We start from the raw sequence: 25,775 nt of genomic DNA, 5'->3' as shown, positions 1-25,775 counted from the left end.
TTCCTAGCCTGTGGCACTATTAGGAGAGGGCAGATCCCTTATGAGATGAATGGATGGTCTTTAGGGACGTCATTGGGATCATGTCCTCTAAAGGGATTGTGGGCTCCTAGGCCATTCACTGTCTTTTCATATGTCAGCCATGTTCTGCTATCCTCCTGGACATGATGTAAGCATCATCAGCTTCACAGGCCTAAAACCAAAGGATCTGACCATGGATTGAAACTTCTCAAACTATGAGCCAGAATAAATATTTCCTCATTTTCTATAATGGTAATAAAGCTAATAGGTTAATTTCTGATCTCTGTGAGGTACATTAGAGAACCCTATATTTTTTATTTGCACATAGTATTCACTCTCATTGTAGTAATGAGAAATACTATCACTACAGAAGTACCTGATTTTAAGTTAATATAATTGATCTTTAGCAAGTTTTGATTTCTCCCAATAAATGGAATATTGCAGAAATAAACATTCGCTGTGCCTTTTAAAAATCCAGTTTTCTGAGCTGTGCACCAGTGGCTCATGCCTGTAATCCTACCTACTCAGGAGGCTGAGATCTGATTGCAGTTCAAAGCCAGCCTGGCAGAAATGTCTCTGTGAGACTCTTATTTCCAACTAACCACTCAAAAACAGGAAGTGATGCTGTGGTTCAAGTAGTAGAGTGGTAGCCTTGAGCACAAAGAGGCTCAGGGATAGCACACAGGTCCTGAGTTCAATGAACAAAAAAAATAAATAAAAATAAATAACCTAGGGTTAGGAATGTGACTCAGTGGTAGAGTGCTTGCCTAGCATGCTTGAAGCCCTGGATTTGATTCCTTAGTACCACATAAGCAGAAAAAGCCAGAAGTAGCACGATGGCCCAAATGGTACAGTGCTAGCCTTGAGCAAAAGAAGCTCAGGGACAATGTCCAGGAGCTGAGTTCAAACCCTAGAACTTACTGGCAAAAAAAGAAATCAGTTTTCCAGCAAATGTTCTGTGAACTTCTGAGACTTTACAAATAGTATAATACAAAGGTGAGTAATCCATTGGCTCATTTTATGATAGATTCTAAACAGCATTATTCTCTCTCTTCCTCAGTGGAAACTCCTTCATGGGTTAAGATGAGGCCATTTATACTTTCTATCTTGAAGAGTTGAGCTAAGAAACTCAAACTGAGCTACACAGTTCTGGAGTTGAAGATTATTTAGCTCAGTAGCAAGGTGCTTTTGTTTGTGTTTCAGGAAAATGAATGTAGGTGAACTCTGTCTTGGGCAGGGAGAGACAGATACAAGGCATGGTTGATGACCGGTAACCAGAGGAAGTGGTAAGGAGAGTTACCAGCTAGCTATCTTCTAGGGAAATGAACTGAACAAAAGATTTCATAACTAGACAAAAGGTGTTTGTGAAAGTAAGAACCATCAGTTATGTAGGGGTTCAAGCTGAGTGGCAGCAGGGGTATCACTGCCTCTCAATAGGGAGCAGACACAGGTACCCCTGTCAGGGCCTAGATAGTCAGCAGACACTCAGCACTGGGAAGCTGAACAAGCCTCCCTTTGTGACTTGACATTGCATCTTCTAAAAAAATTAAATCATGCTTGGTTGATAAGCAGTCTTATGAGAATTTAAGGTTCAAGGCCGAAACATTTGAGTCCCAGAGATAACATCTTATGATTACTTGCTCAATATACCAAAAAGACAAGTAATGTTTGTGGTCAGAGGAAGCAGATTTAATTAACTCACCATGACAAGCTTCAGGAAGAGGGAAAGTGTGTATTTCAGCCCATCTTTGTACAGTCGGTTGCCTTAGGTTTAAATAGAGGAAGAACTGGGGGCAACGGGAAAAGGTATGCATAATTATAAAACAGTGCCAATCATATCTGTGTTCCAGTGGTTAGAGATGGAGGGCAGAGATGGTCCAGTTGCTCATGGGGGTAGTTTTGGTTGTATAGATTTGACCAGATTGGTCCTGTACTTTCTGAACCCAAGGTAATACAGGAGAGAGACCTAGTGCAGAGTGAAGGAGATAGAAAATGGAGGTCAGGCTTATATCCTGTTTTAAGTTAACTCAGGGCCTTAAGTAAGGAGTCAGTGCTTTTCAACAAAATCTGCTTTTTAGTACCTGTTAAAGCTATATAATGACATTTCTAAACAAGATAAAATAGATAAAGAACAGAGTTACTCAATTCTACTGTTAAGGTTTTCATGTCTTGTCTCCCCAGTCCTTTTCTTCAGTGTTTTAACATATATACTGTTGAATCATTTTAAAATACAAATTTCCGTGCTGGTTAAGCCAACACCTTTCCCAATCTAGGGTCTGAGAGAATAAGGCTTCTAGGCTGTGCCAGGTAAAATGTAAAACTCAGTAGATACTTACTTACTAGTGCTTGGATTGATGTTCTGGACCTTTAAGATTTAACAGAAAGTAATGTTTTCTTATTTCATCATTTTAGTGTCTTCACATTGTAAAACATTTTTTTTAATACTTTACTGAGAAGAAACAACAGAGCAACAGATTATTATTATCTGTTGTGCCAGTCCTGGGGTTTTTCACTCAAGGCTGGTGCCCTACTACTTGAACTTTGGCTCAACTTCTGGCATTTTGGTGGTTAACTGGATTGATGAGAGCTTCACATTTCTGCCCAGGCTGGTTTCCTACTGTTATCCCAGCCTCCTGAGTAGCTAGGATTGCAGGTATGAGCCACCTGAATCCGACTAAGTAACTTCTGTACTCCAAGTTCCTCTTGAGGTCCATACATCTGAAGGTTAACCGCGAATGGGCAGCATCTGCGCACGCGCAACAGGACTGTCTGCAGCTGCCCCGCCCCCTAGGCGCAGCCCCGCCCCCAGCCTCTTTCCGCCCGGCCCACCGGAAGGGGACCTGTGTTCCTGTGACACTTGTCCGGCTGGTTTCCTTCCGCCCTTCAGTGCGTCTTTCCCTGCTATGGCGTCCTCCCTGGTGAGGTTACTCGGGCAGGGGCCTCGTTGCCTCGTGGCTCCGGCCGCCCCCACGTTCCTTCCGCTGGTCCGGGGAGTGAAGGACTTCCGCATCGCCTTCCGCTTCCAGAAGGAGTTGGAGCGGCGGCGCCTCCTGCGCAGCCCGCCGCCGCCGGTGCGCCGGTAGGAGCCCCGCCGTGGGGTCCGGGCGGTGCGGGGTCCGGGCTGCGCTGGGGCCTGGGGTCCGGGCGGTGCGGGCCCCGGGCTGCGCTGGGGCCTGGGGTCCGGGCGGTGCGGGGTCCGGGCTGCGCTGGGGCCTGGGGTCCGGGCGGTGCGGGCCCCGGGCTGCGCTGGGGCCTGGGGTCCGGGCGGTGCGGGCCCCGGGCTGCGCTGGGGCCTGGGGTCCGGGCGGTGCGGGCCCCGGGCTGCGCTGGGGCCTGGGGTCCGGGCGGTGCGGGCCCCGGGCTGCGCTGGGGCCTGGGGTCCGGGCGGTGCGGGCCCCGGGCTGCGCTGGGGCCTGGGGTCCGGGCGGTGCGGGCCCCGGGCTGCGCTGGGGCCTGGGGTCCGGGCGGTGCGGGCCCCGGGCTGCGCTGGGGCCTGGCCCGGGCGGTGCGGGCCCCGGGCTGCGCTGGGGCCTGGCCCGGGCGGTGCGGGCCCCGGGCTGCGCTGGGGCCTGGCCCGGGCGGCCGCGCGCCTCCGAGGGAGAGCGCCACGCGGGCCCCGCAGCCTGCCCACTCCGCAGAGTCTTTCTAGAGGCGAATGGAGAGCTGGTGCAGGCTAGAGGGTGGCCTTTCGTGGGCTGAGTGTTGTGGCCCCGTCGCGTAATGCCCGGGATTCCTTGGGTACTGACCAGAGGGCGCAGCATGGAAGAATAGGGGCCGAGTGCACTACTTGGGTACAACCGGCAAGCCCACTGGCCAAGTTAAGAAGAGGAACGCTTAGCTTTCGGCTTCTGCCCTCATTGATCTTGCTGTAGTCTGACCAGAAGAAACGAGTTAACTTAATAAGGCTTGCGTTCTTGCTGCTTTCACTTCAATGTATGTCATGGCATAGACAGTACACATACAGATGCGCTTTACTTCGTACTGGTTCTGGGGCTTGAATTTAGACCCTGGGCGCAGCCAAAGCTAACACTCGACCAACTTGAGCCACAGCTCCACTTCTGGCTTTTTAGTGGTTAGCTGAATATAAACTCATGGATTTTCCCTGGACTGTCTTCAAATTGCGATCCTCAGAACTCATCCTTCTGAGTATCCAGGATTACAAGTGTGAGCCTGGCATTACTTTTTTGTTTTTTTTTTCCTTAATGGTTTTATTTACAAACGTTTGAGTGTTACATTATTGCTTGCAACCAATGAAACAACGAGTATTCTTGAATTTGCCTCCTCGTTGGGAATTTGTTAGTAATGTGAAATTTTGATAACTGCTTTCATACTGACATTCCAGAAAAATATTGATCCAGTTTGGACCCCTGATGGTAGGAATTATCTTCTACCGCAGACTATGTCCTTTTCCTAATAGGCAAAAATTAGAATCATGTAACTCATGTTTTCTTGTTTATTAGAAAGCTTAATATTTTAAGCCTTTGAAATTGGAAGAACTATGGATTATACATTATGTCAATATATCTACATAGATTCAATGATTTTTCAACCCAGAATTTTGCTGCCTTTTTTTTTTCTACTTAAAGGGTTTTTATTGGGGGTTTATCAGCTTCAGTATATTCTTGTAATTAATTAGTTAATTTCTGTTGGGGATCCAACCTAGGGACTTCTATAAGTTAGGCAGATATTCTACCACTATATTCCCAGTCCATGTTAGGAGTTTTTTTTTTTTTTCCCCTCGTTCGGTCGTGGGGCTTGAACTCTGGGCCTGGGTGCTGTCCCTCAGCTCTTCAGCTCAAGGCGAGTTCTCTACTGTTTGAGCTACAGCACCATTTCCAGTTTTCTAGTGATTGATTGGAGATAAGAGTCTCACAGACTTTCCTGCCCAGGCTGGCTTTGAACCTCGATCCTCAGATCTCAGCCTCTTATGTAACTAGGATTACAGGCATGAGCCACCTGGCGCCTGGCTGTTAGGAGCTTTTTAACATATTCATAATACTTGTACTAGATTACTTAATTGCCAATTAAAGTAGATAATTCCAAAACTTAAGTCCTATGTAATATAAAATAAACATAGTGTGCTTACTGCTTAGTACTTATGGCCTGAATCTTTGAGATTATAATTGATCTCCACATCTAGGTGGAAATCATCATTCCATGGTAGGTCAGAAATAAGGAAGACATAATCGGTTAGTGGATGTTGAACCATCGCTGCAAGACAGAGGTTGGGTCAAAGGGAACTTAAATCCTACTGTGATATAGAATGTAAGAGGATTGTGGGCATTCATCCGAGTTAAGGTTTTATGTTTAGACTGTCAGTGCCTGGCACTGGGAAAAGTCCTTTTCTCATTTCCTATATGTAATTTAAGAAAATGACAAAACAGTCAGAAAGTTTTACATGATAATAAATAACATGTGCTCATTACCATCTCTTTTTTTTGTTTACATCTTCAGTTCAGAGAAACCCAACTGGGATTACCATGCTGAAATCCAAGCTTTTGGACACCGCTTACAGGAAACCTTTTCCATAGATCTCCTCAAAACTGCATTTGTGAACAGCTGCTATATCGAAAGTGAAGAGGCAAGACGGCAGAAACTTGGGCTTGAGAGAGAAGCTGTTCTCCTGAATCTTAAAGATAACCAAGAACTATGTGAACAAGGCCTATCATTTTCACAAACCTGCCTCACACAATTTCTTGAAAACGAATTCCCAGACTTGCCTGCTGAAGGCATCAAGAGTCTAGTTGACTTTCTTACTGGGGAGGAAGTTGTGTGTCATGTGGCAAGGAACCTGGCTGTGGAGCAGTTAACCCTGAGTGCAGATTTTCCAGTCCCTCCACTCGTATTGCAACGGACTTTCTTTGCAGTAATTGGAGCCCTGCTCCAGAGCAGTGGACCTGAGAGGACTGCACTTTTCCTCAGGGTGAGTGATTATTAATTGCATCTGCCTAGACATGGGTGGACAGAAAGAAACATTTCTGATTCATCTGGCATATCACCTTGATAATGAATTTTTTTTCTCAACAAAAATTTGAAGTTTTTTTTTTTTTTTGTGGTACAGCCTTAGTTATACCACTTGTCTTACTGAGTCCATGATCAGAAGTGAATAATAATTCTAGGATATGACTGCTAAAGGACTACAAGTCATGTCATCTTTAGCTGTGCATCCCTAGTATGAAGGATAATACCTGTGTTGTATTTAGTAGATGCTTGGTGAAAGTCAGAAATGAGGTCAACACTGCAAGGTTCTAGGCTCTAACAAGTGTTATTCCTGTAACTGGGTGGGTAGAGGGAGGTTAAGAGGGAAATATAAAATGTATATTAGAAGTATATATTCTTAGTACACTAAATAAAACAACGGCTTCAAGCTGGGCATGGTGGTGCACATCTATAGTCCTGGCACTTGAGGGACTGATATAGGAGGTAGATTTTCAGGCTAGTGATGTTTATATTTGTCTTAAATTTTCCACTATATTTTTTTCTGTGAAAAAATGTATTTTGAGCCTGGTACCAGTAACTCACACCTGTAAGAGCTCTCACGAGACTGAGATCTGAGAATCATGGATTGAAGCCATTCTGGGCAGGAAACCCCATGAGATTCTTATCTCAAATTAAGCACCAGAAAAACCAAAGTGGAGCTATGGCCCAAGTGGTGAGCCCTAACCTTGAGCAAAAAAAAAAAAATCTCAGGGACAGCACCTGGGCTCTGACTTCAAGGCCCAGGACCGGCACCAAAGAGAAAAAGTACTTTTGAATTCTGGCTTTAAGGTTCTTTGTACTTTTATACAAATTATTATTTTGTTTACAGGACTTCCTAATTACTCAGATGACTGGAAAGGAGCTCTTCGAAATGTGGAGGATAATAAATCCCATGGGACTGCTGGTGGAAGAGCTGAAGAAGAGAAAAATGTCTGCTCCAGAGTCTAGACTCACCCGGCAGTCAGGAAGCACCACAGCTTTGCCGTTGTATTTTGTTGGCTTGTTCTGGTAAGTAAAAAGTCAGTCTTCATTTCAGAACTTTGATTGGAAGCCTTAAAAATAGATTTCATGATTCTTGAAGAAGACCCTAATTAGTAATAGCAAAATATTTTTTTTTAATTTCCTTCTCCATGATGATCTGTTTTCTGCCTTTCCTCTCTGCCACTTGTAGGAGAGGGTAAGTTATTTGTTTTGCCATTAATAGTAATCTTCATTAACTCAGATTTTTTTGTGTGTAAGAATAAAAGTTCTACTCTTGGCAGGTTCACCTGAGCCTCATAGTAGAGAAGAATGGATTTAATTGTCTGTCAGAATGTGCAGATCTCATATGGAGAGCTTTTAAGTTTTGTTGGGAAGAACTTGAGCTGCTTCAAATTTAGGTGTGGGGCCACAGCTATAACTTGGTGAGTCCTGGGTTCCATTCACAGCACTGCAGAAAGAAGCACTGAAGCCAGGTGCCAGTGGCTCATGCCTGTAATCCTAGCTACTTAGGAGGCTGAGATCTGAGGATCATGGTTCAAACCAGCCCAGGCAGGAAAGTCCATGAGACTCTTAGCTCCATTTAACCACCAGAAAACTGGAAGTAGTGCTGTGGCTTAAGGGGTAGAGCACTAGCCTTGAGCTGAAGAGCTCGGGAAGTGGCCAGGCCCAGAGTTCAAGCCCCACAGCTGACACAGAGATGCTAAATGATAACTAGATTTGAGGTCTAGGTAAATACTTTTGTTTGTGTCACCAAGGACTTAGGGATATGAAAGCAATGGGAAACATGGTAATAGAGAAAGTAGAGAGTGCTGGCGAAGGGTCACCTTCAGTCTTGAGTGAAGTGCAAAGCAAAAACAGTGACTTGCTCGTTTTTTTTCAGTTGTACTGAGGTTTGAACTCAGGGCCTTGTGCTTGCTAGGTAGATACTTTACCACTTGAGCCATGCCTCCAACCATAGGTGTTCTATTTTGCTTAGCTGATTCTTTTTTTTTTTTTTTAGAAAATACTTTATTTGTTTCTGTAATCAAACCCACGTAGATAAGATCTTACATATTTAATACAGTGCGTTTACCCCTGTACAAATGGAAAAAAATTAAGTTTAACATTTCTAGACCAATATGGCTATTAATTTCTGTACAATGCCAACTCAACACGGGCTTAGCTGATTCTTAAGCCTTAAAGCAGCCTCATATACTACGAGTAGAAGAAAAAAATTAGAAATTTTGACAGAATACCAAGAATATTTAAACATTTTATATCCTTTGGTTTGATATTTTTACTTCTGATTATCTTAAGATTATAAACACAAATTTATGAATAAAAATATTCATTTTACCTCTTTGTCTTATTCCTAGAACAGTCCCTACCCTATTGGTAGGTAAATATTTTTGAACTAATAAAAAGTTACAAGTAAAGTTGGTGTCTAGAGGGGGAAAGGCTGCATGCACAAGGTAAAATTCACTAGTGCACTACAGGTTGCGACAGACCAGCTCGGCCGGAGCACTGGGACCTACGGGACAGGGATCTCGGGATAGGTGGGCAAAGGAGTCGGCGAAGTGACAAACAGACACAGACTCAAAAGAGTTGTATCTGAGTGTATCTTTATTGAGGAGAATTAACATTTTTATACAGTGTGTGATTGTGACATAGATTCTTTGTTTATTTAAACACGTAATCAATTTTTTTTTAAAGGCAAAGCATTGATGAATTACATGAAAATTAATGACTATCCCACCAACTGTTTAAGCTAAGTGGTGTGAAACAAGTCTAGCATATTGTTTAATAGAATACGTCATCTATTCAGCCTTTTTATGTTTAATAATTAACAAACCTAGGACAGGGCTGTACTTACATTATACTCTTTTTAATTTTATTTTTATCCAACTAATTTTATCTTTATAAGCTCCTGTATAAGGAAATGGTTCTTGGTTGGTTCAGAAAATATGTTACTATATATTTTGTGTGAAAACACCATCTATTCCCTATAACGTAAGTTGGACTAAACTTAATCATAACTGTTGGGAGAATCTTTCTTTTTCTTATATAATCAGAAGTCTCTTCTTTTTTAGAACTCTCTAAACTACTAGGATAACTTTTTCTAACTTAGTTTAATTTATTGATTTTTGTCTGTTGGACATATCTAGAAATTTTAAGTCTATATTTACTATGCGTGAGCTGCAAAACCGCTTGTGAAGTTGTAGGAGTTTCTGGAGGCAACGTCACATCAGATGATAGATTGATTGGGGCATTGCCCACATTTAATCTTTGGCCTTAGTCTTTATTACTTAGAGAAGCCATCTCTATTGGACTGGAAAAATACAGCATGCTCTCTTTGCGGATAAATAGAAAAATAGCCAAAATGAGAATAAAGGCAACGAATGTACAGCCAAGAAGAATATAGTAAGAATAAAGGTAGAGGCTATAAAGGTGCAGCCAAGTGTAAGGGAAGCCTTGAACCAACACCCCCTTCCTGGGGTCATGCTTCCTTGAAGCTCTTTGTCCAACACAATCTCTCACGCAGACTCCGCAGAAGGTGGCGTGGCACCCACTGGTCACAGAAAGATGTCCACTCAGCTGGAAATACCAGGAACCACTGGAAGTGCAGAAACTTAAGCGTTTGACCTTGTTTCTCTGGCCAGAGACTATTCATTGAACTTGCAGTCCCTTATTCTGTTGTCGATGTCAAATCAGAAGCCATCTATCCACCACAGGCAGCTTTATGGAAGTGCTCCACCCACCTGCACCGCCCTCTCTTTGCTGAACCCAGCTAAGGACTCCTTGCAGACACATCTTTATGGCTGCTTTGCCTGCTGTGATCTCTGCTCCTTTCCAAACGCTTGCTTTGGCAGCTTCCTCTCCATTGTGCCTCTCGGACTGGGTTCCCATGGTGGTTGGATACTGAGCTGCTTGTTAGAGGAGGAAACAAGAGTTGTTGTATACAATGGCAGGCCTGAACTGGCCTGGAGGCAGGACAGACGCTCTCCCAGGTGGGACTTGTCAGGGCACTGCCACTGGGCCCTGGGTCACTGTGGTGAGCTGCAGTCACACTGGAACTACTGTTTCTCAGAGAACAACGGGTTAAGTCTGACCAGATTGTCTTTTTTAGGGAATCCAGTTCTCCACCAACTCCTGGGGGATGCCTGGGGCTTGAGTCTATGCCAGGCTCCACTCCTGTCCAGAACCTTTCATTCCAAAAGTTTCAACCAAGTGTATGTGGCATGGCAACAGGTGACTTTTTTAAAGGAACGCAATGATATTCAGAAATTTGAAAGCATTTTTCACCTAAAAAAATAATAATAAGGCTGAGCACCAGTGGTGCACACTTGTAATCCTAATTACTCAAGAAGTGGACATAGGAAAGGCATGGCTTGAGGATAGCCTGGACAAAAAGTACGGGAGACTCCCATCTCATCTCAATCAGTAGCTGAATAGCTGGGCATGATGGTGACCACTGCTACTCCCAGAGAAGTGAGAGGCATAAGTTGGAGAATCATAGTCGAGTCCAGTATTAGCAGAAATATGAGACCTTCTTTGAAAATAAGGGAAGCAAAATGGGCTGGTGGTGAGGTTTGAATAGTAGTGTGACTGCTTAGCAAGTGTGAGGCCCCAAGTTCAAATCCCAGAACCATCAACAAAAAAAAAGAATGAAGTATTTTGGGCTGAGGACATGACTCCAGTGATAGAGCCCCTGCTTGGCAAGTGCAGAGTTCCACTTCCTGAGGACATGAGTCCAGTGATAGGGCCCCTGCGTGGCAAGTACAGAAGTCCATTCCCTGTTTTAATTAGAAATCCAGCAACAACAGCAATTCTCCGTATGCCATATTGTTAATACTGATGGCCATTTAATAGCTTTTTTCCCTAGATTTTTACATAATGATTGAAAAATGATCTGATACAATATCAGCAACATTGGACTAAAGTTGCTAAGTCTTCTGGACTTGAGATTCACTTGTAGGTGATTGCCTCCATTCTTGTATGTGTATAATTTTTGTAAAATTTAACATTTGGGGAACCAGATTTGTTTCATTGAATATAATCGTTAGTTGGATGCTGGTGGCTCTTGCCTGAAGTCCTAGCTACTCAGGAGGCTAAGATTAAAAGGGTCATGGTTTATCCAGTCTGGGCAGAAAAGTCCATATCTAGTTAACTATCAAAAGGCTGGGCTGGAGGTGTGGCTTTAGTGGTGGAACACCAGCCTAACCAACCAAGCTGAGTGACTTCAAGGATCTGAGTTGAAATCCCAGTTCTGGCAAAATATGCCCAAATGAACATACTTAACGTCACAGCATTCGTCACTGAGGAAATTCCTTGCGTGTGGAGTTCTTTTACCCATTTGGCTTCACTTTTTTTTTTTTTTTGAGATTTTTTTTTTTTTTAATTGTGAAAACACTGTACAGAGGGGTTACAATTAAATGGGCAAGATAATGAGTACATTTCTTATCAAGCATTGTAGCCTCCTCCTTTGTTTCCCCTTCCCTTCTTTTCGTTAGTGGTGCTGATCCTTTTAGTTTTCAGGAAACCTTATATTAAATCCGTGTGACAGATGGAGCTGCTGTGCATGAATGCTCTAGAGAGATGCTTCTTTGAGTTGCATGTGGGAAATTTTCAGTCAGGAAGTTTCCAAAACTAGTTAAATGTAATGAAGAAGTAGCAAAACAGGATTATAGCTACTTAATGTGCACATTTGCTTCCTTGGAGGGCCATGTTTGCATTTTTAAGATAGCTCATAAAAATAATAATAAAATATCAACACAATAGAGAAATTAGTTTTATTTTTATCTGTTTTTATTGTGACACTCAGAGCCAGTATGAGTGCTGGCTCACTGTTTCTCACTGCTTTTTGAGAATAAATTAGGATGCCATATAAGTCTAGAATATTTCATGAATCAGTTTTGAAGATACAAAGTTCTTAATTTAAAACACAAAACTGCTTTCTCCTTTATAGCAAAGGTTGGCGGCAGACTCCAGAGGCACCTTTTTTTTTCAGTAAAATCTTTCTACTGCACACTCAAACTGAAAAAAAATAATCCACTTAATATTCCAAGAATATTGTTGACAGTTTTAGTTTTTCAAAGAAGCTATACATTCCACTTCTGCATCAGCAGTTAACAAAAGCAAGCACTAATACTTATGTGTCTTTGATTTTTACTTAAAAATACTGGCCCAATAAGTTATTTACATTTCTGTAGAAATGTGAATGTTTGTCAACTTCTGTATAAGAACTGGTAACAAAATTAACTTCCAAAGATCTCTCTGGTACATTGTTCTTCTGATGGTTTGTCATGGAGGTCAGGTTAGGGCAGATGCTTTCTGTATTCCCTGTGTGCTGTCTCGTAAGATGCTGTGCCACTTAAGATCTGATTGCTGTCTTTCTAGTGACAAGAAGTTGCTTGCAGAAGGGCCTGGGGAGACAGTGCTGATTGCAGAAGAAGAAGCTGCTCGTGTGGCACTTAGAAAACTCTATGGGTTCACGGAGAATAGAAGGCCCTGGGACTACTCCATGCCCAAAGAGAACTGGAGAGCAGGGCAGAGCCACAGCCAGCCGGGCAGCTGGGTGTGGCGCCCTGGGACTACTCCATGCCCAAAGAGAACTGGAGAGCAGAGCGGAGCCACAGCCAGCCAGGCAGCTGGGTGTGGCGCCCTGGGCCACTATGTGAGTAGACAACATGTCAGCGGGCTCTGGTCAAACTGCAGCTCTTCACCGCGTTCTTAATGTTAAGTCTGTGTCCATATGGTCACGGGAGTGTGCTGTGTTTTGTTTTTAATTCTTTTTTCCCCAAGTTGATACTGTTTTTGTTTTTTTTGCAGTTCTCCCAAGAAGTTTCCTTCTAATCCTCAGTTTAACATTATGCAATTATACATGATTTGTACAGTTAGGGGTGTTTTCAGTTATAAATATATATCACATGTGAAATTTGCTGTAGTACCAATAAAAAAGTTATTCTTTCTCTTCATGTTACATTGCAGTTTATGTTCATGTGGTAGGAGAGTGGTAGACTTTTGCTGCTTTTTTTTTTTTTTTTTTTTGGTCAGTCGTGGGGCTTGAACTCTGGGCCTGGGCACTGTCTCTGCACTCTTTGGCTCAAGGTGAGTGCTCTACCGCTTGAGCCACAGCACCACTTCCAGTTTTCTGGTGGTTTATCGGAGATAGGAGTCTCGTGGACTTTCTTGCCCAGGCTGGCTTTGAACCGTGATCCTCAGAACGCAGCCTCCTGAGTAGCTAGGATTACAGGGCTGAGCCACCGGCGCCCAGTGAACTTTTGCTTCTTTAGTAGAACTTTTAACTGAGATAGTAATGATAGTAATATTTCTAGAAATGCAAGATACAGATAACTATTTTTATGTGATTTCTCTAGTCTGGGTTTAATTTTTTGTGTGTGTGTACTTTGAATACATTTCTTCTTTTTTGGGGGAAGAACAGGAGAAGGCATAGTTCAGGGGTTTGAGTTCAAGGGCTTACATTTGTTAGGCAGATACCCTACCACTTAAGCCACACTTCAGCTCTCCTTCCCTTTTTTAGCTTTCATTATTTTTCAGACCGAGTCTTGCTTTTGTCCCAGGCCAGTCTCAGACCACAGATCCTTCTGTGTAGCTGAGGCTACATGCTTGCGCTATTACACCTAGCTCTAATGTATTTCTGTAACAAATAGTAAATAAGTTTTATGCTGCAAAAAATTAAAAAATTCTAAGAAAATGAAACTTAGTAGTAGTTTAAAATGTTTTTGCGAATGGGAAAATGAGTATTTAAATAATCTAATTACAATAATAGCTGCTATCTATCAAGTACTATTCTAAGTGATTCTGGTAGAGGGCAGATTTTTAGAGTCTTTTGGTTCTTTTTTTTTTGGGGGGGGGGTCTGGTTGTGGGGCCTGAACTCTGGGCCTGAGCGCTGTCCCTCAGCTCTTCAGCTCAAGGCTAGCGTTCTACCACTTGAGCCACAGCACCACTTCCGGCTTTTTTCTTTTTGCTTATGTGGTTCTGAGGAATCGAACCCAGGGCCTCAGGCATGCAAGGCAAGCGCTCTACCACTGAGCCACCTTCCCAGCCCCAGTCTTTTGGTTCTTTTAGTATTTTGTGTTTGCTAATCTTTTAAACAACTGCAAATTTACTTTGATTTACTTATTTTTACCTTTTTGGCAACTAAGAACTATTTGCAGTTACTTTTTTTTTATTTGGGGTCCGGTCGTGGGGCCTGAACTCTGGCCTGGGCACTGTCCCTCAGCTCTTCAGCTCAAGGCTAGCGCTCTACCACTTGAGCCACGGCACCACTTCTGGCTTTTTTCTTTTTGCTTATGTAGTGCTGAGGAATCGAACCCAGGGCCTCGTGCATGCAAGGCAAGCGCTCTACCACTGAGCCACCTTCCCAGCCCAGTATTTGCAGTTATATAACCAGATATTGCTATAAGGATAATGTACAGAAGGGTTGCTATTTCAACAAAGAAGTTTTAAAAGTTCAGGCTGCCTGTATTCATACCTGTTGGGGTTGGGAGTGGAAGAGAGTGGGGAAAAATGTTAAAACTTAATGCACTTTTGCTATGAAATCTTTTTACACAGGAAGATGAAGGACCTGTAAAAACCCTTTCCTGCCACACTGGTTGATCCTTCCTTTTTCTTTCTAAACATGAAACAGCTTGGAGATCCAGGAAGAAGAACTTCTGGGAGAAGGTTAGGACTTTTCCTCCGCTGAGGCCACGCACTGGGAGGGAAGAAGAGAAGGCTCACATTGGATGAGCTTTTACATAGGACTTTCAGAACCCAGAGGTGCACAGTCTCATGCTCTAGAAATAGCACATTTGTGTCTTTGGCCTGAAAAGCAAGGCAGAGGCCACCTAGCAGAGTTCACTGCTTTGGGGTGGGCCAGGCACCCCCACAGTGACTGAGCAAGGACCAAGCTGGGGGACAAAGCCTTGATCTCATTCAGTTGCTCACCCAGCCAAAAATCACTATTAAATTCAAGAGTGGAGATGTAAGGCCATCCATGAACATTTCCAGCTGGGAAAGCCTAATGGAAGCAGCAGGAAGTGGGCCTGAAGCAACAAGTGATTACAAAAACCAAGGAGCTTATTGACCACACAACTTCCACACAAGATGTGGGGAAAGCTGATTCCTACCCCTGATTAATGGCTTATGTTCACCTCAAGTCTCCACAGCTCTGGCTTCTTGAAGATAAGCAAGAGCCTGCCTGCCTGCCTGGGACAAAATAGTTTATTTTGGGGACTATAAAGAACACATCATATGCAAGCTAAGATAGGGGAATAATGTACTTTATAGATTTATGCTAGTGTAAGGAACTTCCAGACAGTTGGGTTTAGCGAGTTCAGTGATCCTGCCCATCGTCCAGACATAGCCCAACCTGCTGGCAAACCAGAGCTACACTTGAGACCTGCTAGATTGGGACTTGAGACCTGTGTGACAGGATGTATAGCTGTCACTGGAAAAGATGGGGCTGCTTTTGGATGGGGAAAATTTGAGAAGTATAGTTGGTTGAATTAGGTTTAATAAAACTTAATTACCATTTGTGTGTGTGTGGTGTATTTTGGTGCCAGTCCTGGGGCTTGAACGCAAGGCCTGGGCATTGTCCCTGAGCTTTTTTACTCAATGCTAGTGCTTTACCACTTGAGCCACAGTTCCACTTCTGGCTTTTTGGTGGTAAATTGGAGATAAGAATCTCATAGACGTTTTCTGCCTGGGCTGTCTTTGAACAAAACCATGATCCTGAGATCTCAGCCTCCTGAGTAGCTAGGATTACAGGTATGAACCACCACCAGCCTGTGTGTGTTAAAACTCCTTCAATAACTGAACACAAGGGTGGAGGATAACACTCAGTAGTCAAAGCACAACTTGCCATTTGTCAGCCACAGTAAGTGTAATCTGATAAGTACCTCATTGACATAGTAGGAAGAGTCTGCAATGAAAAGCACAAGACGGCCTTCTAACTGCCACAACCACCTAGCATATTCAAAATGTCAGCTCTATCTAGAATACTATGCTAGTTTTCATATAAGTGGACTTAAAAAAAAAGTCTTCAGAGAATTCAGTTGCAAATTTAATAATCCCTCTTTCCCCCACAAGTACTGCAGAAAATATACCCCCCACATTTCTCATGCCTAGAGCAGTTTGCATGACTAGCCTACAAGGTGGGAGGGGGCCTGACTTATTTCCAAGAGCTCTGGGTGTACCCTCCAGGTGGCCTGGCTGAGTTTCTTATGCACGCATCCAATCAGGGGTGTCGTTGGGCAGCCAGAAGTCATCATGCAGATAGGCTGGCCCAAAGTGTTTCTACCCAGAATGGCTTTCAGAGCAAATGGCCCCATAACTTCATTATAATCTCATCTGCATGTGAAATGACAGTAGGCAACGGCCATAGTGACAAGTAGAAAGAACCATGAAAGGAAGGGACAGGAGTGGTCCTTGAACCTCTGGGCTATCTGCCCATTTCGAAGCAAGACATGGATATCTCTCCCCTTTTCTATATCCCTCCCCTCATAGTTGTTTGTTGGTCCTGGGCCTTGAACTCAGGGCCTGAGTGCTGTTCCTGAGCTTCTTTTGCTCAAGGCTAGTAGTGCTCTACCACTTAAGCCACAGCACCACTTCCAGTCTTTTTCTGTTTACTTGGCACTAAAGAATTGAACCCAGGGCTTCATGCATGCTAGGCAAGCACTCTACCACTAAGCCACATTCCCAGCACCCCCCCCTTCATTTCATTTATACATTTCTTTAACCAATCAAGTTCCAGGATTTAGGATGTTGATTTGCACTGGATGTGGTCATCTCAGCTTGTGTGGGAGGCTGTAGATGGGAAGATCGCAGTCCAAGTAAAGGTTGGACAAAAAAATAACCAAAGCAAGAGTTGTAGCCCAATCGAAGAGCACCTGCCAAACAAGCTTCAAGACAAGTTCAAACCCTAGTAGTGCCCCAAAGCAAGCAAGCAACTAACCAACCTGTTTGTGAGTTGGTCTTCCACTTCTATTTAAGAAGGAAGTTCTCCTTCACTGTTCAATTGATGATCAGTCTCTCCAAGCTGATTTAGTTTGTAGGAAAAAACTGCTAGCACTTTAAGTTTTAAAGCTTCTAAATCCTGAATGCTTCTAGGCTGACAAAGACATTTAGTGTGAAAAGCTACATTGCAGGTAAAGAGATCCATATCCCTTAAGAAAGAATATGATTTCTCCACATTTCCATCTTGGGTTGTGTATTTTAGAGCACTCACTAAAACGGGATGGCAGGAATGTAGGAAAATTAACATACTTTTTACAATTCCCTCTGAAGCAGTTGGAAACATGGAACAATGCCCATGACTTTAATGTCTCCTATGAGAATAAACTACTTAAATTTGGTATATGGGTGAAAGAATATGTGAGGGACAGAGGTGTTGCTAAGAGGGCTAGGTGACCATTTGGGGTTGTGTCTTTTTAACTGATGGCTATTTCATGTTGTGAGGACTGTCCCAAAACCACAGGAACTTGTTAACATACAAAAGCACTGGTACTTAAATTTGGCTAGGCACCAGAAAAGAACAGTAATTAATTGCCTGATCTGCAGTTCTGAACCCCTTTCTTCCTACTTTAGGCCCTCCTTCCTAAACCCTAAAACTAAACATCGCAAAAAGGTCCCTTGGGGGGAAAATCAGAATACTCATCTCAAAAAGATCCCTTGGGGGGAAAATCAGAATACTGAACATCTACAGACTCAGTCACATAAGCTATGTTCTTTTGTATTCACACTGTATTTTAGTATATGGATAGATGAAATGGAGAATATTATTAGTGTCTTATATGGCTAGAAGAGAGTGGACTAGACATAATTCTGAATAAGAATGGAACAAATTACTTTTTTGTTTTCAGTGCAGCACTGATTTTGACCACAAGATGGTGCCATAATCCCATGACACAATTTGGGGCGTGCCACACCTTGGTGGGAGAACACAGACAAGAGTGTGTGGCACAGGATTACAACAAATCAGGACACGTCCAGGCCTTGTGCAGTGCTGCTATTTTGTAAGTGCACATGAAGACATCCACCTTCCCTCACTCCTTTGAAGAGCCCTAAGATTTTGATATATGGAGCATTCATTTCTAATGCCAAGATATTCACAGGGAGGAAGAAAAACTGCAGGGATGCCAAAGATAAAACCTTTAATAAAACCAGATGTGTACAGATAGTCTTCCACTGGAAGGCCCTCACACCCTTCCTGCAGCAGCCCACTGCCTGAGACCTGCCTCCTCATGCTCGTTTTGTCTTTCTTCCCTTCGGCTGGTCCATATGACCTCTCTAGATCTCTCAACTGCTGTCCTCTAGGAGTCAGAACTGTATGTATCTCTTGACTTTAGGTATCAGAACACTTGAAATCCAAGCTATGCTCCATGGACTACCAAAGAGCAACTGCTTGATTTAATCCAATCTTGCAAAGCAGCGATGGTATTCTTCCAAGAGATCATGCAATCAAAATCCACAATCAGGGCTAGGAAGGTGGTAGAGGGCTTGCCTTGCATGCATGAGGTCCTGGGTTCAATTCCTCAGCACCACATAAGTAGGAAAGGCCAGAAGTGGTACTGTGGCTCAAGTGGTAGGGTGCTAACCTTGAGCTGAAGAGCTGAGGGACAGCGCCCAGGCCCAAAGTTCAAGTCCCACGACCAAAAAACCCAAGAAATAACAACAAAAAACCCACAATCACACTCCTAAAAAGAAATATATTAGCACTTTCTGTGCTACCTGCCTATGGTCACTTGTTATTTACCTGATAGTATTTGCTAACATTATAACACTAATGGGTTAAACTTTTTTCTGGGAAAATTAGCGAATTAGATACAATCTTAGTCTCTCTTGCATTGAAGAGGAATTGTATTACTTGATTATTCCTTTACAAGACATCTTTTTTTAGATCTGTTGTACATTCAAATTGCAGATGAACCAATGAGATTATCCTATCCTGGTCCTCCTGAGGAAGAGATGAGTCATGAGACAATTGAGAGCCAGAGAAGGATATTTCGAAGTCAGAGAAGTCTGCCAGTCTTTGCTGATGTTCCTTCTACGTAAGCTGACATTAGCATCTTCACACCAATAGTGGGTCAGTAAGGGCCAGAAAGCATCTAAGAATAAGTTAATGAGACAAAAATAGTGAAAGAAAGAGGGCTGGATCCCTGTGTCTCATATCTGAAGTTCTAGCTGCTGAGGAGGCTGAGATCTGTAGGATTGAAGCCAGCCTAGGCAGAAAAGTGCATCAGATTCCATCTCCAATGAACCAGGAAAAAGCTGGGCTGGAAGCATGGCTCAAGTGGTAGAGGACTAGCTTGGCAAGGAAGCCTAGAAACACAAGGCTCTGGGATTAAACCTAGAACTGTGAAAAATGAAAAAGTATAAAGCCAGATGTCCACGATCAGATTCAGCATCCTTGATAATAATGTTCATGGAGGCCCCGGCAGTCTGTCCCTAGGCCTCAGTTCCTGACCCTGAAAGTTTCCTATCTAGGAAGGACAGCACAAAACCTGGCTATACTTCTTTTACCTTAGTTTACATGGATTATAAACCTCAGATAGGGCCTTAGAAAACTAAGAGACTTAGGAAAGATCATTTCAGACAGCAAGCAGTTGTGAACTTGGTATGATAAACCGATTTTTTTTGTGTGTGTGTGCTGGTACTGGGGCTCACAGACTTCCTGTCTGAGCTGGCTTCAAACTGTGGTTCTCTGATCCCAGCCCCCTGAATAGCTAGAATTACAAACATAAGCCACCAGTGTCTGTCATTTAAAAAAAAATCTTTAAGTCGTTGTACAAAGGAGTTTCAATTCTACGTGTCAGGTTGTGAGTACAATGCATCTTGATCATTGCCCCTTTCATCATTCTTCTCCATCTCTTCAACATCACCCATGTCCTCAAATTGATGGGTTCCATTTTCACCTATGTACATTAAATATTATGATGGCATTTTCCCACCTGTCTTCTCTCCATTCATCTGCCCTTCCTCCCCTTGACCTCATCCCGCCAACTAGCCCACGTTCCAGCTTCCTGGTATTCATTTTGTTAGGTTATAAATTGGTTGTTCAAAGGTGTTACAGCCTTAGAATCCTCCCCTACATATACATACTTGAGTTAATATGTTTGTGTATATATGCAAACGACCCTGTGTATGTTTTCACATAGGTTTATGATTTAGATCTAACCTTTTTTTGTTTCTCATCTATATCTTTAATTTTATCATCAAGGTAATGTACAGGGGAGGAGGGTTATGTAAGTAAGGTAGTGATTACATTTCTTGTCAAACTTCTTACCCCCTAGATCTAACTTCTCCATGAGAGAAAACACGCACCTTTTTGTCTTTCTGAGCCTGAATTACATCACGTGATTGTTTTCCAGGCCCATCCATTTCTATACACAAAACATTCTTCCTGATGGATGAGTGAAATTCCATTGTATATAAACAATGGAATGGTGAACATTTTCTCTCCACTCACCTGCACTTTCACACCTTCTTAGCTTCACATCTACTCTGCAACAGTGAAATACTTTGTGCTGACTGATCCCCCCCCCCCCCCCCCGAGACTGCATTATTTATGGAACGTATATGCCCCCTCTAACTTACTAGCTGGTCTTTACCTATGATGATTAGTTTTAGTTGTCATCCTGGGAGGAATAGGGATGGCTGGCCCGTTGGCTGGTCAAGCCTGATTTGGGGGTAGGCTTGTGAGCGTGTTCTCAGAACATATTAGTGTTTGAGTCAATGGGCTGAGGATGACCCGCCTTTACTCAAGTGTGGGTGGACACCAACCAATCAGTGCAGGGTATGAAGAAGACACAAAAGGAGGGAAGTCAAGTTCCTTCTCCCTTCTGGAGTTTGGACACCTGTGTTCCGACACAGGCCATCATCTGTCCAGGTTCTTGGGCCTCCAGCGTCTGACTGGGAGTCACACGGTGCCTGGGGTTCTTAGACCTGAGGATGGGGCGTGGGCTGGGCCATCAGTTACGTCAACGGTGTAGTGAAGGACCCCTCCACCATCAGAATCCTGAGGCGGGTCCCTTCTATACCTGGGCAATTGCTTATGTTTCTTTGAAGAACCTTGAACAATATGATACTTAAACAATAAATTAACGGACTGCCCACATGAGTATGATTTGGGCAATACAAAACCGTCTTATTAAAAGAGGGAAGACTGGACAAGGAAGCATGAATACTGATGCACATGTTTGCTAGAATATATGTGACGACTGCAAGAAAGCAGTTGATTTTTTTTGGTGTTATTCCTAAATAAGAAAAATCGGTTCTTCCCTTTCTCCCTTCTCTCAGCCTTGCTGAAGTATGCATGCAGTAAAGCGGAGCCCACTTTACACATAAGAATTACGGTGACAATGGCAAACTGATGGGAGTGTAGGATATGATTTTTGTCATGTATAGTTAAAGAGTGACAAGTAGACCTCATGCACAAAGAAAACCCAATACAGGTCTTTATTAAATGTCAAAATCCAGGTAGTCAGGTGGGGCAGCTCAAGCTTGTAGTCTTACCTACTCAGGAGGCAGAGATCAGGGGATTATGACGAGAGGCCAGAAAGTCTTCCAGGCTCCACCTCAATCAATGCATGGATGCAGAGTGGCACACCTGTCATCTCAGCACAATAGCTGGGCATGGTAGTGCATGCCTATCATCCCAGTGAAAAAAGGGAAGAAAAAATAGGAGCACTGCAGTGCAGGCTAGCTCTGGCATACGGTGAGACCCTATCACAAAAATAAGCAACACATAAAAGGCCAGCAAAGTGGCACATATAGTAGCGTGCTTACATAGCAATTGTGAGGCCTTGCATTCAAACCCTAGTTCTGCCAAAAAGGAGTCCTCCAAAACCCCAGGCAAATGGCAGCATGAATATGATGTTTGAGGACAGAGGAGTAATATAGATGGGGTGAATCTGATCAACATGCAACCATGCATGCTGTAGCTATCATCATGAGCTCCTGTGCAATTAGTTATGCTAATAATTTCTTTAAAAAAATTGATGGGCACTGGTGGCTCACTCCTGTCATCCTAGCTTTTCAGGAAGCTGAGCTCTGAGAGCCATGCTTCAAATTCATCCCAGGAGGACAAATCTGAGAGACACTTATCTCCAATTAACAAGCAAAAGGCCCGAAGTAGAGATGTGGCTCAAGTAGTAGAACACCAGCCATGAGCCAAAGAGAAATCTGGAGGCCCAGAATTCAAGACACAGTAGTAAAATACTTGTAATGTTTGGTTCAACTTAGAGAATAATCCCCATGCCCCAGCATGAAACCAGTTGTCACTTTAAAACTCACACACGCCAGCTTGTCGCAGAAAAGAAGGCACTGTCGCCTCAGAGGTCCAGATCACATGAATGCGCAGGAAGCTCTTCCTGCACTCCTACAAACTTCCCGTCTTTGCTGAGGCTACTCAACCACTGCCGAAAGCCTGCAGCTCAGTTTACACCGGGATGACTGAGCCCTTCTGGAAAGATCTATACACTGACAAGCGTTGAAGCAAAGCATAGTGTTAGGTTGTCAGGTTCGGAGGAAAAGACAGAAAAAAATCCAGGAGCTTCAACTTTCCTGTTGTTTGCCCCAATGAAAAGGCTTCCTCGAAGAGGCTGCTTTTATTTATTTATTTATTTTTGCCAGTCCTGGGGCTTCAACTCAGGGCCTGGGCAATGTCCCTGAGCTTCTTTTGCTCAAGGATAGCACTCTACCACTTGGGCCACCGTGCCAATTCCAGCTTTTTTCTGTGTATGTGGTACTGAGGAATCGAACCCAGGGCTTCATGCATACTAGGCAGGCGCTCTACCACTAAGCCACCTTCCCAGCTTGAAGCTGTTTATTTTTATTTTTTGGTACCAGTACTGGGCTTGAACTCTAAGCTGCTCACTCTAACTTGGCTTTTTCACTCAAGACTAGTGTTTTACCATTAGAGACACAGCTCCATTTCTGGCTTTTTGTGGTAGGTAAATATATGTAACACTCTCATGGATTTTTTTTCATGGGCTGGATTTGAGCCATGATTCTTAGATCTCAGCCTCCTGAGTAGCTAGGATGACAGAGGTGAGCCACCAACGCTAGGCTTGGGGCTGGGTACTTTGTAAAAGACTTCTACTTTTGTTGTATTTTCAAATAGCATAGAAATAGATTTTGCTTTTTTTTTCGAAGTTTTATTTATTTTGCTACTTATAACACTTTATTTTTACTTTGTACAAAATACAAAAATGCCAATCCGAGGAGTACAGACCAGTTGTGACAGCCACACGGCACAAGATCAAACCTTGTCTAGCAAGACATTAGTTTTCAGATTTTTCTTGGCGTGAATACATGCATTAGATAAAACAAGAACGACTACAACAACAAAAACACACGGAGACTAGAGGTTTTGCTATTATTTCCACCTTCAAATTCCTAATGCTTGCTATCAAGACTTGGGATGGAGGTGGGAGGGGGAAAGAATGAAAAAGGCAAATATTTGTTCCATAAAACCATAAAAAATAACACCATCAAAATGGTTTCTTTTTGTTCTAGTGATTAAATTTCTCCTGAAAAGCCACACATATAAAACAAACAACAAAACAAAACAGAAAGTCTTGAACTGGACAGACAGCAGATTCTCGAGGGTTGTTTACCTACGCGACTGTTCAGTAGTTTTAAAGACTCTTTTACACATCTTTGAAGCCCTTCTATTCATTCTTCAGTACAGAGTTCCAGGCATCCTGCCCTATCTTCTCTCCAGAACCTTCTAGAACAGAAATACTTGTATTATCCAGTCTGTTGCTAAGGACTAGTTTTGGAGAAAAAAAAAAAGAAAGCAATGTACAAAAATATTTAACAAAACTATGAAAGATGTAGGAAGAGGAATCTTTTTCTTCATCGCAAAATCTGCTTTGCATGGTTTCTTCATAGTTCTTCAGGGTTTGTTTATCTGCCCCATGAATAAGATAGCACCTGTGGGAGGGAAAGAAACACCGCATGACTGGAAATGCACAAGCCTTTAAATAAGATGCAAAGCATTCCATGTAGGGGAAGGAAGGTACCATGCTGCTCCATGGCTTACTTAGGCTATTCAACAGATCTTCCTGCAAGGTCAGCAAGGTCCACATGCCCTCTGGCCAATATGGAGGCCACATATCACACGTAGCAAGCTGTTGCTGGACACGTGGCTATTGGGATGAAAAGTTGAACTTTGTGTGTGTGTGTGTGTGTGTGTGTGTGTGTGTATGTGTCTGTGTGTGCCAACACTTGGGTTTAAACTCAAGGCCTGTTGTTGAGCTTTTTCATTCAAGGCTGGTACTCTACCACTTGAACCACAGCTTCACTTCCTGCTTTTTGGTGTTTATTGGAGATGAGTCTCATAGACTTCCTGCCTGGTCAGGCTTCAAACCATAATCCTCAGATCTCTGCCTCCTGAGTAGCTGGGATAATAGGCATGAGCCACCAGTGCTTAAGAAGTTGACATTTTAAATGGACTCACTTTGACTTTGAAATTTCAAGCCAAGGTCACAGAGCCATACATGTATAGAAGGCCTAGGGTTGGACTGTTCAGCTTTGCAGCACACTTGTTAGGACACAAAAATGTAATGACATACAGGGAAAAGGAAATGCCTTCTATTCAAAATAATAGGGAAAGCTGTATATTAAGTCAACCTCGCCACAAAGATAATCTTTTTTCTTTTGGTTTCTTTTGCTAGTACTGGGGCTTGAACTCAGGACTCTATGTTCTCATTTGGCTTTTTTGCTCAAGGATAGTGTCCTACCACTTGAGTCACAGCTCCACGCTGGTTTTTTGGTGGTTAATTGGAGATAAGAATTTCACAGACTTTTCTTCCAGAGCTGCCTTAGAATTGTGATCATCAGATTTCAGTCTCTTGAGAAGTTTAGGATTATAGGTGTGAGCCACCAGTGCTCTGCTTAAAAGTAGGAACTACTTCTATCTTTATTTAGCAGCATAAGCTCAAGGTCAAAGCCTAGTCTTGAATCCAAGACTCATGGAGCTACAATCTCTGAAATTAACATTGTTCAGGGCATATTCAAAGTGTGTACTATTGCTGACTGGGTCAGGGGTGACGGGGTAAAGGGACAGGTGTCAGGTTGAGGGCAATTCTGCTGGCCAGACCTAAGAATGGCATCAACCTTTCTGAATTCTAACAATGAGTGGACAATGGAAGAGAACCACTTACCTGTAGGATTATGTCGGATGAAAAATAGAAACGGTCGGTCTACAATAAACCAGGGAGGCGAAGACCTTGCAATTAGAATGGCAGCTATGGGAAGAAAAAGGAAATGGTTACACATCCAGCACCAGGCCAGCAAGGGAGTTAGCTTGATGGACACATGGTTGGTTTCTGAAGACAAATCCCCGATCCATAAGCTGGCTGGGTTCAATTGCCTCACTGGTCATCATTTACTGAATATCTACCCTGGGCCAAGCCCTTCAATTACTATCTCATTTATTCTATAGAAGCACAATCTTCTCTACTAAATGTATTATACTTTATATAGATGTTTTACAAAGACCAATTGGTGTGCCAGGAGCTGGTGGCTCACGCCTGTAATCTGAGCTACTCAGGAAGCTGAGATCTGAGGATCGCAGTTCAAAGCCAGTTGGGGCAGGAGATTGGAGACTCTTATCTCCAATTATCCACTCAGAAAACTAGAAGTGGCACTGTGGCTCAAGTTGTAGAATGCTTGGTTTGAGCTAAATAGCTCAGGGACAGCGCCCAGGCCCAGAGTTTAAGCCCCATGACCAACAACAACAAACAACCAAAGATCAATTGGTATAAACATATTGCAGTTCATTTACTGGCACTGAATGAACACAAGA

The 25,775-nt window shown here is 43.1% G+C and overlaps 2 protein-coding genes across 5 annotated transcripts in view; one reads left to right on the top strand and one right to left on the bottom strand.

The window, feature by feature from the left end:
* Positions 1-2,881: 2,881 nt before the first annotated feature.
* Mrpl44 (mitochondrial ribosomal protein L44) lies at positions 2,882-15,496 on the top strand. Of its 4 annotated transcripts, none has more exons than XM_042679270.1 (5): positions 2,882-3,097; positions 5,473-5,941; positions 6,827-7,005; positions 12,355-12,631; positions 14,610-15,496. In XM_042679270.1, exons 1-5 carry the CDS (start codon positions 2,922-2,924, stop codon positions 14,664-14,666), a joined length of 1,158 nt encoding a protein of 385 aa, XP_042535204.1. In that variant the 5' UTR covers positions 2,882-2,921; the 3' UTR covers positions 14,667-15,496. The 4 variants fall into 4 exon arrangements, with proteins under 4 accessions (XP_042535204.1, XP_042535205.1, XP_042535206.1 ...); XM_042679271.1 differs by having other exon boundaries at positions 14,534-15,496; XM_042679272.1 differs by lacking the exon at positions 14,610-15,496 and adding an exon at positions 12,787-12,932.
* Positions 15,497-23,102: 7,606 nt separating this feature from the next.
* Positions 23,103-25,775, bottom strand: part of Serpine2 (serpin family E member 2) — a 67,657-nt gene continuing 64,984 nt past the window's right edge. The window contains exons 8-9 of the mRNA XM_042679251.1: positions 25,132-25,215; positions 23,103-23,899 (exon numbers count right to left, since the gene is read on the bottom strand). Of these exons, the coding sequence (XP_042535185.1) occupies positions 23,862-23,899; positions 25,132-25,215 (122 nt within the window). The 3' untranslated portion in view covers positions 23,103-23,861. The remainder of the gene's footprint in view (positions 23,900-25,131; positions 25,216-25,775) is intronic.

Source organism: Dipodomys spectabilis, unplaced genomic scaffold (assembly GCF_019054845.1).
Source record: "Dipodomys spectabilis isolate Male_0828 unplaced genomic scaffold, ASM1905484v1 ptg000051l, whole genome shotgun sequence".
In the NCBI taxonomy this organism is placed as follows: domain Eukaryota; kingdom Metazoa; phylum Chordata; class Mammalia; order Rodentia; family Heteromyidae; genus Dipodomys; species Dipodomys spectabilis.
Note: the sequence above shows the minus strand (reverse complement) of the source record. Positions and strands in the feature narration are given on the sequence as shown.

Bases quoted from the DNA above. Each gene is read 5' to 3' on its own strand.
- Mrpl44 (XM_042679269.1), top strand. From the start codon at position 2,922: ATGGCGTCCTCCCTGGTGAGGTTACTCGGGCAGGGGCCTCGTTGCCTC. The intron at 5,942-6,826 runs GTGAGTGATTAT...TTTTGTTTACAG, and splicing joins GGACTGCACTTTTCCTCAGG to GACTTCCTAATTACTCAGAT. The intron at 7,006-12,354 runs GTAAGTAAAAAG...CTGTCTTTCTAG, and splicing joins TATTTTGTTGGCTTGTTCTG to TGACAAGAAGTTGCTTGCAG.